Below are 14435 nucleotides of genomic sequence, written 5' to 3'. Positions count from 1 at the left end.
AACGTTTTGTTCTGTGGAGTTCGCTGCCACTGTGAAAGTTTTGTGCAATCGTTGTCGTTGACGGAAGCAGAAGGAGTTCATTGGGAGCACAACTCAGGTACGTCTGAACTCGCAAAAAACAATTCTTTTCAACAAAAAAATATGCATCAATGTCTGTGTTTGTTGAAAATTTGATTTAGGGGTGATGAAAGTTTAAAGTTTTTAAATATCTGCTAGGGTTTTTGTGGGTAGTGGAGAAATTTTTTCCATGCTCTGTTTTTTATGCAATTTTAGTTGGGTTAGTTGATGGGTGTTTGTGGTGTTTTGTATGTGATTGAATGTCAATTTTTGTGGTTGCATGTGTGAAATCTGATTGTTTGATTCCTGAATTTAGTTTTTTGCATAATGCAGATGGAGACTTTGATGGATATCATGTTCCATCATGGGGGAACATTTAAAAAAAATGATGATAGAATATCAGTGTACTCACCAGATAACAGAACTTGCTTAGGAGATTTAGATGAGGACACGTTAAATGTGTTCTTTGTAAGGAACTATTACAAGGAGCTTGGGTATGATAACATAATTCAGTGTTGGTGGCTGCCTCCGGGGAGGAGCTTAGATGGTGGACTGAGAGCTCTTACATGTGATGGTGAGTTAAGAGAGATGTGTTTTGCTGCACAGAAGAATGATGGAGTTGTTGATGTGTATTTTGAGCATGGGGTGTCCACACCAGAGGTGATTGCAGGGAAGGAAGTTGTAGTATGGCTTGATGATACTTGTGAGAGAGACTTGGTGAGCAAGAAGAACACTAGTGAGGGTCCCAAATCTGATGGCAACACGTCAAACCCAACTACAGAACCAAATCCCATCCCAAATGCAAACCCAAGTCCCAAAAACAATCCTATTCCAACCCCCCCTGAAACCATCCCTGTCACTATTCCAAACCCCATTGATGATAACACAACCCCCAATCCAAATCCTGCTAAGGCTCATGACAAACCCATTCTAAAGCCCAATTCTAAATCAAAGCCCAACCCAACATCCATCTCCAAACCCAAACTGACTAAAAAGCCCATTCAAAAGCCCAATCCAAGCCTGAAAACCAAGCTGAGAGAGACTACCAAGGCATGCTCCACAGCAAAAGGTAAAGAAAAATAAAAAATGAAGTCCAAACCCCGGTTCTTACATAAGAGAATTACAAGATCTCAAGCTGTTGGAACATATAGAAGGTCTGCTAATAAGGGCAATGAAGCTCTTCATGTTGACTTAACTGTAAATGATGACTCCAGTGATGATGATAGTTCATAGGATAGTTCCTTTAAGCCAATCCAAGAAGACAGTTCTAGCAGTGAAGACAATGCAAGTATATCCAAATCCAAACTGAGAAATAGGAAACTAAAAGAAGTTAAGAAAGGTGCATATGCTACTTCTAAGACAAAAGAGAACATAATGCAACCAGATGATGCATTGGTTGAGGATGTGTCAGATGGAGAGGTGGACTTGGGGTTTGTGGGAACTCCAGGGACTGTTGATCTGTATGAAGCACTTGACCCAGGTTCAGAGTCTGATGGTGCTAATTCTTGGCACTCAGAGGAGATGAAGACTCCTCCTAATTCAGAGGATGAGCTACAATCTGATGAGGACTACAAGACTATAAGACTAACGGATGGTGCTTTATTTCTGATATGCAGAAGGTAATGTTACCTTTCATATGCCTTTAACAATGTATGAGTCTCTGGATTTATAATGAACTGTCTTGCAATATTGGTTGTTACATATGCATGAGGTTTCTTGTCGAAAAAATGCACAATTAATTATGCATGAGGTTGCTTTCAATATTGGTTGTTACAAATTACCTTTCATATGCATTAGGTTGCTTGTGGATAATATGCATAGTTAATTATGTCCAAGTAGCAGTAGAGATGAAGGGAATTGATAATATGCATAGTTAATTATGTCCAAGTAGCAGTAGAGATAAGGGGAATAATGTTACATCTTAATTAAGGGATTATATTGTATCAAGACGACAAAAGTCAGGGACTATATTAGGGTCATTAATGTAAACTTAGGGACTATTCTGTGGCACGATAAAAGTGTGTACATCACTTTTTGGTTATAACACAATGTCTTGCAGGGTTTAATTCATGCTGTCCAGGAGGTGATGCCAAGAGTTCACCACCGTTTCTGCGTTTGGCACCTATGGAGGAACTTCAACAAACAATGGAAGGACCTTGAGTTGAGGGGGCTGCTTTGGGAATGTGCCAGATCAACAACATTCCAGGATTTCATTGATAATCTGAACAAGATTAAAAGGGTGAACGAGGAGGCTTGGGCATATCTCAACAAATGGCCTAGAGAGTCATGGACAAAGTCCCAGTTCAGCCATAGGCCAAAATTGGACAACATTTGTAACAACTCCTGTGAGGTTTTCAATGCAATAATCAAAGAGGCCAGAAGCAAATCCATCATCACATTACTTAAGGAGGTGAGAATGTTTGTCATGAGAACTATTGCGAAGAATAAGGTAAAACTGGCTAATCATGTTGGCATACTCCCCCCTGTAATTCAAAGTCGCCTAGATAAAATCAGAAAAGAATAAAAAAACTGGATGCCTATCTGGACCGGTGATGAAGACTATGAAAAATTCGAGGTTCATGGCCATCCAACAAACATGGTCGTGGATCTTGGAAAAAGACTATGCACTTGCCAATTCTGGATGCTGACCGGTAAACTTTATCAATCTCTTTAACTTAATTATTAATACTTGTGTACTTTGATGACTGTGATTGTCTTACTCTGCATTTGTATTACTAATTGTAGGCATTCCTTGTGTTCATGCTTGTACTGCCCTTGCAAGGGTAAACAAGAGGCCAGAAGACTTTTGTCACCAACTGTGTACTATGGAGGCATACAACAACACTTATGCCCATCACATTAACCCTCTTCCTGGTCAATCATTGTGGGAGAAATCCATGTACACTCAGCCACAGGCCCCTAACATTAGGAGGAGGCCTGGAGCTCTGACAAAGAAAAGGAGAAAAGATGTTGATGAGGGGAACAGTGGTAACAAGAAAGCCAAACCAAGTGGAAGTTTGAAAAGGGTTTTGAAGTCATTTACATGTAGGTATTGTGGGGTAAAAGGGCATACTAAGAAAGGGTGCTCAAAGAAGAGACTGGATGAAGTAGCTGCTGCTGTTGCAGCTGCAAAGGCTGCTGCAGATAAAGCCAAATCAAAGGCTGCTTCAGAGGCTGGCCCTGAACCTCATACTGCTGCTTCTGCTTCACATGCTGGCCCTCAACCACAAACTACTACTTCTGCTTCAGATCTTGGCCCTTAACCTTATACTGCTGCTGCACTCGTTGATAAACCTCCTGTTGTGGAGATTGAGATATCATAACCAAACTATGAAGAATCACAGGTAATACAGTTCTTGATGTCACAACATAGCAAAATATATTTTTGTTGTTTTCTGAACTAATGTGTTGAGCTATTATCCTGCTGTAGGACATACCAGGATCTACTGCACCTGCACCATCAAGGCCAGAGAAGTTGCCCACCAAAAGGAGGACCTCACCACCACCTCAATCCATTCGTATGGATCTAATGCTAGGAGCCAGTGAGGCAACAACTTTCAGATTGGCCAATTTTATGAAGTTCGTTCCAACTCCCGGTTTCAGAGCACCAAGAAAAAAGAACAATTCATGACTTTGACATCAGGATGTTTAGGACAATACTTGATTGTTTTGTTAAAGGCAGTTAATAGATAGTAGCTTTGTGTAGGTTTGCTTGTCAAAAGTTTTGTATTGCCAGCCTTGATATATTAGCTGTGGCACTTCTTTTGTTCCTTTTGCAACTCAAACATGTTAATGTTTGCTACTTAGATATGTTTATCTTTGCTACTCAGATGATCTGTAATTATTTCTCTTTAACATAACTAGTCTATAAAAAACAGGGCATAATATAACTGAAGATAAAAAACCAAGTCTTACTTTCATTCATCCATGAACACATTACATACAACATAACATTGTCAGAACTTTAAACTCATAACCAATACAACAACTACAATGAACAACACCACTATACCTAACAATTGTATCAAACATTTTTGGGTCCTCACTTCAGCTTCCAATTTTTCAATCCTCCAGGCTAAATTGACTCTCACTTGCTCATTGTCAACTACAGTCGCATCCACTCTTCCTTCATGTTCCTCTTCTTCTTCTACATCATCAGCCCAGAGAAAAAATCCACACCATGTTTTGCCCCTAGTCTGAATATGAGATATGATAAGAAGTAAAGAACAGAAAATCACTAAATAATTTTTCTCACCAAAAACTCACATTGTAATTTGGACAACCGAAGAAGGGCTTATCTGGGTTGGTATTTGTTCCGGATCAACGAAGCACGGGCCAGCAGCCGCATTCACAGCGCTCTGGCACCCGCGACGGTCTGGTCCGACTCCGCGAGCTCGTCGTCAATCGTGTAGAGCTTCCCTGACCCTGGCTCCGACACCCAATCATGGTTGTCGCTTCAGTTCCACGAGTAACAAAAAGGAAGCATGAGAAGAACGTTGCTGGGCAGAGACAAGAAGAACATTGCTGGGCAGAGACAAGAAGAACGTTGCTGGGCAGAGACAAGAAGATGAAATGGGATAACGGCGACATGCTAGAAAATAGGGTTAAAACTAGGTAAAGGGACCAAATTGGGTCAAACAGTTTCAATTGCCACCTCAGCTAGCCGTTACCTACGCCAGCATGGCATCTTAGCGCCATGTCACTGCCGGCGGCAGTCAATTTGGCCGGAGATGTGGGGAGGGACAACATTGGTGCAATTGGTAAGTCAGGGACTAAATTGGTGCAAATCGTGAATCTCAGGGACCACTTTGGGGTTTAACTCATATATAGTAGACCAAACAACTATGATTATCTAACAAAATTAATTTGTATTTATTGCACTCAACTTGAATAAGTAAGAAATTATTTTATTTTAATTTAGTCCTTAATTTACATGATTTGAATTTAGATCAATATATATGTTTTGCTTTGATTTGATTTAATTATTAGTTAAAAATATCTAAGGTGTCTATTTTATTCATAGATTTATTATTTTAATGACTAATAAATTAATCAAATTAATTAATTAGTACACAATAAATTTGGTTTAATAAATTAACAAAAATAAATTAAAAAATACTAACAGAATATTAAAATAAATAAATTATAAAATACGACCAAATAATCAATATATATGATATTTAAATATTTAATCAAATCAATTAGTTGATATAGTTAATTTATCGTAATAACTTGTATTTAATGAGTTAAAAAATATATCAAAAAACACTTTCAGAGACATGCCACGTCAACTCCATCATTAAATGCAGAAATCTGATTTTTATATAATAGAATAGAATAGATAGAATAGATATTAATTATAATATAATTAGAGTAAACTACTATTTGTACCTACGAAAGTTGAAAACGCTGATATATCTATCCATAAAAAAAAAGAAATTACCATTTGTACCCATAAAAAATTGTTTTTACAGGCAAAATTATTCAAACCCTAAAAAATTATCTAAAATCCCTAAATTACCCTTCTCTCCACACTATCATCTCCTTCATCCCTCCTCTCTCTCAATCTTCTCAGCCACCCAATCTCAGCATCAACCACAAACCACCGTCTCACCCTCTTCATCATCGTTCACCCTTCTCCGCTAGCAACGTCGCAGACCTCCGCCAGCCCAGGAGCACTGCGCCAGCTTCTCCTCGCCACCATCACCATCGGCCTCAAACCAGAGCCTACCGCGTCAGAGACGCTCCTCTTCACGCTACCTTATCGCCGCTATAGCCAACCCTCTTCACCTCTTTCTGCGTCGTAGAACCACCACCGCCGCTGCCTTTCCAGTTGGGAGGAATAGCGCCAACCCCCTCTCTCTGTCAGGACAGGTGTCAATGACTCCAATGACGAGATCTGAACCGAAATCTGTCTCCTTGAGGAGGCTGGCCCTGTCGGCAGTTTTGAGGCCCAAGAACTGCGGTGAGCGGGTAGTGTGGAGTTGGCGGACCTGCTTTGGGATCATTGCGACGACGTGGGACAGAGATTCCAACTTCTGGGCCTCTAAAGGTGAGAGCTTTGCTGAGAAGCCGTGAAAGACAGTGTCGTAAGTGTGAAGGACGGCGGTGGTGGTGGTTTCAGCTGCAGTGGCATGGTTGATAATAAAAGCGAGAGAGGATTCGTACCAGTGCTTGTGGGTTGGGAAAATGGAGGGCTTGGCTTCATGGTGGACTTGCACCGTGAAGGTGCTCTTCTTCTCCGGGGAAGCGGCAGCAAGTGTTGCTATGACTGTGAGGATGAAAGAGAGGAGGGTGTGGCAAGGAGCCATTGGAGCAGCGGTGGGGACTGAGTGGAAAGTAATGATGAGAGTGTGTTAGAAAGGAAAAGAGGGGTGGTGGTTGGGTGAAGAGAGTGGTGGTGGCTGGTGGCTGGTGAAGAGGGTTAGGGTTAGAAAGGTGATTGGGTGAAGGAAGTGGTGTGGTGGTGAAGATAAGGGTAATTTAGGGATTTTAGATAATTTTTTAGGGTTTGGATAATTTTGCCTGTAAAAACAATTTTTTATGGGTACAAATAATAATTTCTTTTTTCTATGGGTAGATATGTCAGCGTTTTCAACTTTCGTGAATACAAATGGTAATTTACTCAATATAATTATAATAAAGATATTTTTATAAAATAAACTTAAAAAAAAATAGTGATTTCAAATTTTTGCGTCAAGATTTAAAAAGCCCGCCAGATATATAGATACTGACAGCGAGCAGAGTTAAAACCTCACAATCTGAAATTCGAAAATTCAGTGAGAGAAATATGAGGAAGGGAAAGAAGACAAAGCTGAGGATGGCCGATTTTCTGAAAACGCCGTCGCCGGTGGCTTCTCCGACGAACGATTCTCCGAAATCGGCGATTTTCAGCAGGCCAACAGCTACTACCTCCAAGGCCGCCGCTAAGAGAGCTGCCGTCGATCTCACCGGCGCTTCTCCGCCTCTCAGCCACAGGCCTCTGAGCAGCATCGCCGACCTCAAGGCCATGGCGTCCGCAGGCGTGGACGATATCCGGCGCCAAAGCGATCGTTCTCACTCCGAGATTCTCAAGGATCTTGAAGCTTCTCATTCGCGTCTGCACAAGCGCTTGAAGGTTTTACTTATTTAATTTCGCGCGCTTTTCTCTAATAATCTCACTCTCTTTAATACTGTATAATCATGTTGATGAAATCAATTTATAACATAACGGCTGAAAATTGTTCGAGAACCTGACCATGTGAAATATGAATGAAATTGAAGATCTGTGATGTTATTCACATATTATTAGAAGTTAAACAGATTAACATGGAATTAGAATGCTTACATTGGTGCCTAGCTAGAACATTCGGAACTAGTATAAGCAGAAATTGAGAGAACAGTTAGATACTCTGGCATATTTGATCAAAGAATGGTAAACCTGTGACAAATTTCTGAGAGTTTGTGATAGATCTGTAGGGTAATTATTAATCACATTGCTGTTTTTATTTTGAAATTTTAGATGCAGACTCAAGCATGCCACCAAGTGATGGATGAAGCAGAAAAGGAGTACAAGAAGTTATCCGAACGGATCACTGAAAGCCGTGAGGCAATGAAGGTTTTCACCTCTTTGACTAACGTTATTTGATCTGTGATTTGGAAAAAACTGTTAAGAATCGTAACGAGGTCTATGTCCAGGCATCTTATGATGAGTTCATGGCAGAGGCACAGGCCAGCGCATCTCGTGGTATGCGTAGTAAAATTCAATTGCATGTGCTTATATTCCGATTCATGAAAATTCAATTGATAATGTATTTAAACTGCAGTTGGAGTTAATTACCTGCCTCATTGTCTATGGTTTAACATATTCGTATTCAGATGTCAATTATTCACACATACACATACACATACATATACTGCTTACATATAACAGATAGTAATTCTCATTCGAAAATTGCAGCATGCAAAACTTCAATCACCGAGCTTTCACAGTCGTTTGAGAAGGCTATTGACTCCCTTCGAAACCGTTATGGGATTTCGTCAAATTAACAGTCATTTTATAGATTCTGAGTTCTCTAAGGTGAGTATCAATTTCTGGTCATGGTTTCTGAGTCTATGCCTGGTTGCTATATATCCATTTCATTCTGCCCTTTGATTTGAAACATATAATTGCATTTTGCCTTAAATAATTGTGTGCATATTCAATTGATATATTCGGTGGGATAGCAAGCATCATAAGTATTTTTAACATGATAATTTGCCTAGTTAATTAAGATCAATAGTGATAATCTTATTATCTGCTTTTTGTTTTTTTGAGTTTTAGTGATTAGCATTTAAAGGTAATGATAAGAGAAGAAAAAGTAAAGATGAAGCTGCTAAAAAGGAAAAGGACAAATATATATAGTTACTTTTTTATATTAGAGAGCAAACAGGAAAAATAAAAACTTATAAGGGGAAAGGGAAGGATTCCGCAAACAGTCGAACTTATATTTTGCACTTGCAGTAAGAGAAAGATACTGGCGTGCTGCAATAGAATTAGCAAAAAACAATGGTGAAGACTCACGTGTAGTAGTCTTTGTATGAAGTTGATAATTAAGAGTCGTTAGATAATTTAGTCAAACATGTCAAATCATCTAACAGTTCTCAACTAACAATATATGAGTTCCTACCCAAAACAATATGCATCGAATGCAGCAATAAAACAGTTAAAACTTAGTAGAGTTTTCAATGTGAATGGGTTATTTTCTGATAAAAATACATGTAATTGTCTCATTTTTGTGTTTTTGGTATAACATACTAATACTGTATATAACTATTTAAAGAATTTTACTTAAAGTTATCCTGCTAATAATAATAATAATGGAGATGTCTCATTGGGAGCAAAAGTGCTGCACTCCCATGATTTTTTTAGATTGTTGAACGTTCCCACTATTCTTTCAAGTCTTTGTTCTGGGAGATATTTCTGCATAGCTGTCCGTCCCTTCATATCTAACTTGATCAAACTGCCTAAATTTTGATGCTTAGAAGAGGAACAGAAAGCAGCAATCTGGATTATGGTGGCGGCTAGAAGGATACGCCTTGGTTTTGTTTTAATTTTTCTAGCTTTTCGTTTTGTCAGGCTCACTACTCCTTACTCCTTTGGGCTTAGTCTCTTTTTTTTCTTTTCCGACGGGCATGACTCCTTAGTCCTTAGTCCTTATGTATGTGTTATATTTTTCTCTAAAAAAAAAAAAGAAAATACTCCATTCTCTGTTGAAGCAAAAAATGAGTAAATAATACTGAGATATTTTTATCTGAATGAATTTTGTGAGTAAGTGGCTGCAATTTCTAAATAAGTCGCTTGAAGCGGAATCTTAATACTAAAATTTAAGTGACTTCCATTTATAATGTTTTCCACAACAATTCATCCACATCACGCAAATACTATTTGTAAATGGAAACCAAATTCGATTGCATAAAAACTGAAAAACAACTAATCTAAATCTGTCTTTCGGGTTCCAATTGTCTAGATTGAGTAATCTTTTTCCTTCTACAATTTATTAAAATTTTTATTTGAATTAATATACCACTTAAAAGTTAATAATGGACCTATATATGCATGCAGCCATGCAGGAGAGTTTTGGGTAAATGACATGAATAAAACAACTCATAACAATATTATTTATATAAATATCTTAAAACATAAATAATTATTTTTGTTCTAAATTATGTAAATCGTGATAGTTAACAACGAATTAGGTTTTTATATTAAACTGTGGAACGTCATCAAGATTTATCTTAGAGAAAAATACATTAATAAATTATTTGAGACTTTAACTATTTAACTTAATTCAAAGAATTTACATAAATCGTTGAAAGTCACTATCATTTAACTTGACTGAAATGATATATTTAAACAATTTAGCTTAGTTGAAGAGATTTAAGTAAATCGTGGTGAGCAGGATGTTTTGGTTATGTTTAGAATGATAATGATGGTGTCAATTGTGAAAAGAAGAAGTAAAATTATTCTTTTTATTTGAAATGAACAAAATGACTAGAGATTATAAACTGTACAAGTGAAGCAAGTTAAAGTTTAAAAAAAAAAAACTAAAAAAACATTATAAAACTTTGATTGGAGTCTAAGTATAATGCTATCACTTGATCAACTTAAAAATGATACATATATATAGTATATGAAAGTCTAGAATATCTACAGATAATCTTTACTAAGGTCAAAATTGAATAAGCTAATTTAGTTGTCGTCTTTAACTTAATTAAATAATAAATTGTTACCTAATCATATGTTAAAAATAAGTTGTACATGATGATAAGATTAAGTTGATATCATACAACTTGATAAAGTTGTACAAGATAATAGCTTGATAAGATTAAGTTAATCAAACTTAGTATCATGACAACTTAAATAAGTAGTGATTTGTTTGTTTCTCATATGATTACTTTTAGAAAATTATATATAGATAGTTAAGATTGCATAAAATTAGTGAGTGAAAACTAAAAAAAATTAGTATGATCTTTTATATGTATAATTTATTTGCATAAATTTTTATAATATATAAAAAATATTATAGACTTCTCTATATATTTTAAAAGATTATAATTTTATTACTTAATTATATTATTTTTACTAATATCTAAATTTTTGTTCAATTTCATTCATTTTTTATTCACAAATTTTAATTGCATTATTGTATTCCTATTAATTTTAGTACCTAACATCAATAAGAGTTAATTATTTCAGATAAGAGGCATACGACTAGATTAAAATGTGTCTATACATTGTTATCATCCTTTTAAGATCTAGTAGCTACGACTTTAAACTTTAAAAGAATTTAGATATGTTCCCCATAACTTGAGTTTGGATAAAAGACAATTTTGTTGCTTCCATATTTAGATTCTATGTCAAATAAAAATTTTGTTGTATACGATTTTTTTAGTTAAACAATACCTTGTCACTAAATATTTTTATTTGTGTAATTAAACAATTATATAATTACATATTGTTTAATTAAATAATCGTATAACATAAATTATATAATTTAATTACACAATATAACCAATAACACAAACTTAAAAGAATCCAAAACAAAACCAAAACGAAACATTGTCAGTGTGTGAAGTGAAGAAGCAGAGAGGAACGCGTGGAGATGGGTAAAGGCAACCCACAAAGAGGAAGCACCGGCGACGAGCTTCATACGGCGGCAAGGTCCGGTGATCTCGTCGCTGTTCAGATGATTTTGACTTCAAACCCTTTGGCTGTTAATTCCAGAGACAAGCATTCCAGAACACCGTATCCTCCTCTCATTTATTATCACTACTACTAATAATTGCTAACGGAACCCTAACACTCTGTTCGGTTCCCATGGTAAATTCTCCATTCAATTCGCTTGCTTTGAAGTTTAACTTGTTCTTTCCTGATGATAATTGAATCCATTGCACCATGATTTTCCTCCCTTTCCTTTTTGACCTATCTGGATCGAATCGTGGATTAGCTTCCCTAATACCATTGTATTGGAATCTCTGTTGACTTATTGTTTTATGCTTTTTATCTTTTTTGTTGCAAGAACAGAGTTGTGCTGCATGTTTTATCTGAAAATGATTTGGTACTTTGTTATGTGCTTAATGTGTAATGCCCTATGAACTTGTTATTATGAGGTTAGGGTTGTTTTATTGGCGAGTAAAAATGGGGTGAAATTTTTCATGGAAGTGTTTGATGACTAAAATTACACATGGACTCATGGAGATCATCAAAGAAAACTTTCACCCAATTTTTTTCCTCTAATTAAAGATACCCTAGGAAGAATTTGAAATAAGTAAGGATGTTTTATATAGGGTAAAATGAATTTGGTTTGTCTTGGAAATTATAGCATTTCCACTTTGTTCCTTTGACAATTAGCTTTGGACCATAGACTTCATTTAGCAGCATTTGCTGGACATGCAGAGATAGTAAGTTATCTGTGCAAGAATAAGGCTGATGTTGGTGCTTCTGCTATGGATGACATGGCTGCAATACACTTTGCTGCTCAGAAGGGGCATTTAGAAGTTGTTAAGGCTCTAGTTGCAGCTGGTGCATCCATCAAGGCTTGTACTCGCAAAGGCATGAATTCATTACACTACGCAGCTCAAGGTTCCCATCTGGAGCTTGTTAGGTACTTGGCCAAGAAAGGGGCGAGTCTTACTGCCAAGACAAGGGCAGGAAAGACTCCTTTGGATCTTGCTAACAATGAAGAAGTCCGCTCGTTCCTGGAGGAATTCGAAAGATCAGCCAAGAACAGAGCATCTAGCAACAAAGATAAAGCTGAACAGTCTGATCCAAAAGCATCCACGTTGGAATCAGAAGATAATTCAAGTGCCAAACAGCCTGCAGTGGCTGTCGATGAAGAAAACGGTGACGGAGAGAAGACAGAGACTAATGAAGATGACGAAAATAGTGATAGAGAGAAGAGGAAGGCTAACGAAGAGGACGCAAGAGAAGACTCATCACAATCAAAGAGGGCAAAAGTTAAGTTGAGCCATCTCCAAAGTTCAGATGATATCCAAGAAGAAGAAGAAGACATGTAGGTTGGCAGAGGCATAGTGTAGTAGAAAGGAAGTTTTATTATATTAGTCTGTAATAGTATCTGATTTAGAATCTCTTCTTCTTTCTTTTTTTTTTTAAATTAGATAGACTTAGACCTTCTATTTACTGTTTATTAATATACTATTAATACAATTATATATCATCTTGAGAATTTTTTCACATTTTGAGTTGCTGCTTTTGCTTTTTACCATATGCTTCGGGTGTCTGTATCCTAGGAATCTCATGTGCATACACTATTGTAAGATATAAGTCTTAGAAAACATTCATAGAATGAACATACCGGAAGTAAGAACAGATATTTTAGACATATTTTGTGAGTCTCTAATATAGCTGATCTTATCTAGTGGGATAAGGTAGAACAGCAGAAATTGGTATTGATCTGCGCTCATAGAAGTTGTGTATATAAAATAAGAAGCTGAGCGACCATAATAATTGATTACATAAAAGCTTTATCACTAGTACTCTCTTCAGTTTTGTGTGTAGACTATTGTAAGTATCTACCTCTGTATGTCTTCATTAGATTTAAGGCCAAAAGTTGAGAACTTAAGTGCCTTGATTATATTTCTATAAGCTTGTGTAGAGTTTATGAGGTGGAAGAAAGACGTCATATTTCAATTGTGTCTTGTGAGTCTCCATTGAATTCAGACAAAGAACTTAAGAATTTAGGATGAAAAAGTGATGTTTTAGAGATTTTAGAAGCTGCCTTCTCTAGTAGCTACACTCTGCGCAGCTTTGGAGTGAAGATGAGACCTCACAAAGTCAGAGAAAGCAACAATAAAAGGTGCATGTTAACATTTCTTTATTAATCAGCTGTAGTTCAAGAAAATGAAGATTGCAATTCAATACTTCCTTACTAATTAAATCCATTTCCTGTCTTGAGCATATTCATCTGAATAATAAAAAATTACTATTATGTAAAGTTGGTTTATTAATTATTATGACTGGATAAATCTAACGAATGACGAAGAATTTGCATAATTTGATACATACATACATAGAACATTGCAATTTTGAATTTTCAAGTCAATAAAAGTTCACAAACTCAGCTTCACTATTATAGTATTATCTAATGCATGATTCATCAACACACAGGTAGACAACTCCTTTATTTGTAGATTCAAATCCAATTCATTCACACATATATAGAATATATTTAGTTATTTACTCCATAGTCGTTGAAGATGTTGAAAATGGCAAATTGCTCCACAAAGTTTAGATAGAGAGTAAGGTTTTATTACAAATTAAATTATTAATTTTTTTAAATAATAATCTTAGTCTTAATTTTTAATTAGTATATTTTGAGAAGTATACTTAAAGCTGGTGAAAATAAAATAAAAAACCTCCTATTTGTCACGTAATTGTTTTTTAAGTAAAATTTATGGAAGTTTTTTTATAAGTAATATCTCAAATAAATTTCAAGGAATTTTTAGTAGTTCAACAAATTTTAGTTTTTACATCAAATTTTGATAAATTTTTTTTTGATAAATTAGTCTCTATTATTTAATAAACACGTATAACAGAGAATATAATTAATTGATCTTTTCTATGTATAATATTAATGTACGAGAAATTCAGTGACGCGAGGTGAGAATTGGAGAAAATGAAGTAAGTTTTGGATAATGTGTATTGGAAGTTACGGTAAAATTAGAAATAACCGTATATAATGTGAAACTGTGAATGAATTTAAATATTAATCTTAATTTTCAAATTTTAAAATTTAAAATTAAATAATTAATTAATGATCTAATTTTTAATTTTAATTTTAATTTTTTTAATTTATTGTACACAGTTAATATCGGTTCCAATACTTTCTTTTTAAAAA

At 35.7% G+C, this 14435-nt stretch overlaps 2 protein-coding genes across 3 annotated transcripts; both read left to right on the top strand.

Moving 5' to 3' along the window:
• Positions 1-6832: 6832 nt before the first annotated feature.
• On the top strand, positions 6833-9357 carry LOC107642410 (uncharacterized). Of its 2 annotated transcripts, none has more exons than XM_016345752.3 (5): positions 6833-7174; positions 7559-7654; positions 7735-7783; positions 7997-8116; positions 9061-9357. In XM_016345752.3, exons 1-4 carry the CDS (start codon positions 6848-6850, stop codon positions 8083-8085), a joined length of 561 nt encoding a protein of 186 aa, XP_016201238.1. In that variant the 5' UTR covers positions 6833-6847; the 3' UTR covers positions 8086-8116; positions 9061-9357. The 2 variants fall into 2 exon arrangements, with proteins under 2 accessions (XP_016201238.1, XP_088344937.1); XM_088488811.1 differs by having other exon boundaries at positions 9064-9156.
• Positions 9358-11095: 1738 nt separating this feature from the next.
• LOC107642408 (uncharacterized) lies at positions 11096-12772 on the top strand. The gene is made up of 2 exons (XM_016345750.3): positions 11096-11323; positions 11943-12772. Exons 1-2 carry the CDS (start codon positions 11181-11183, stop codon positions 12592-12594), a joined length of 795 nt encoding a protein of 264 aa, XP_016201236.1. The 5' UTR covers positions 11096-11180; the 3' UTR covers positions 12595-12772.
• Positions 12773-14435: the final 1663 nt, after the last annotated feature.

The sequence above is a fragment of the Arachis ipaensis genome, chromosome B5 (assembly GCF_059453495.1).
Source record: "Arachis ipaensis isolate K30076 ecotype BB chromosome B5, ASM5945349v1, whole genome shotgun sequence".
Classification (NCBI taxonomy): Eukaryota; Viridiplantae; Streptophyta; class Magnoliopsida; order Fabales; family Fabaceae; genus Arachis; species Arachis ipaensis.
The sequence above is the reverse complement of the archived record's forward strand: the minus strand, read 5'-3'. Positions and strand labels throughout refer to the sequence as shown.

Coding starts and splice junctions, on each gene's coding strand:
- LOC107642408 (XM_016345750.3), top strand. CDS start 11,181: ATGGGTAAAGGCAACCCACAAAGAGGAAGCACCGGCGACGAGCTTCAT. Junction 11,324..11,942: donor GACAAGCATTCCAGAACACC/GTATCCTCCTCT, acceptor TTTGGACCATAG/ACTTCATTTAGCAGCATTTG.
- LOC107642410 (XM_016345752.3), top strand. CDS start 6,848: ATGAGGAAGGGAAAGAAGACAAAGCTGAGGATGGCCGATTTTCTGAAA. Junction 7,175..7,558: donor GTCTGCACAAGCGCTTGAAG/GTTTTACTTATT, acceptor TTGAAATTTTAG/ATGCAGACTCAAGCATGCCA. Junction 7,655..7,734: donor AAAGCCGTGAGGCAATGAAG/GTTTTCACCTCT, acceptor GTCTATGTCCAG/GCATCTTATGATGAGTTCAT.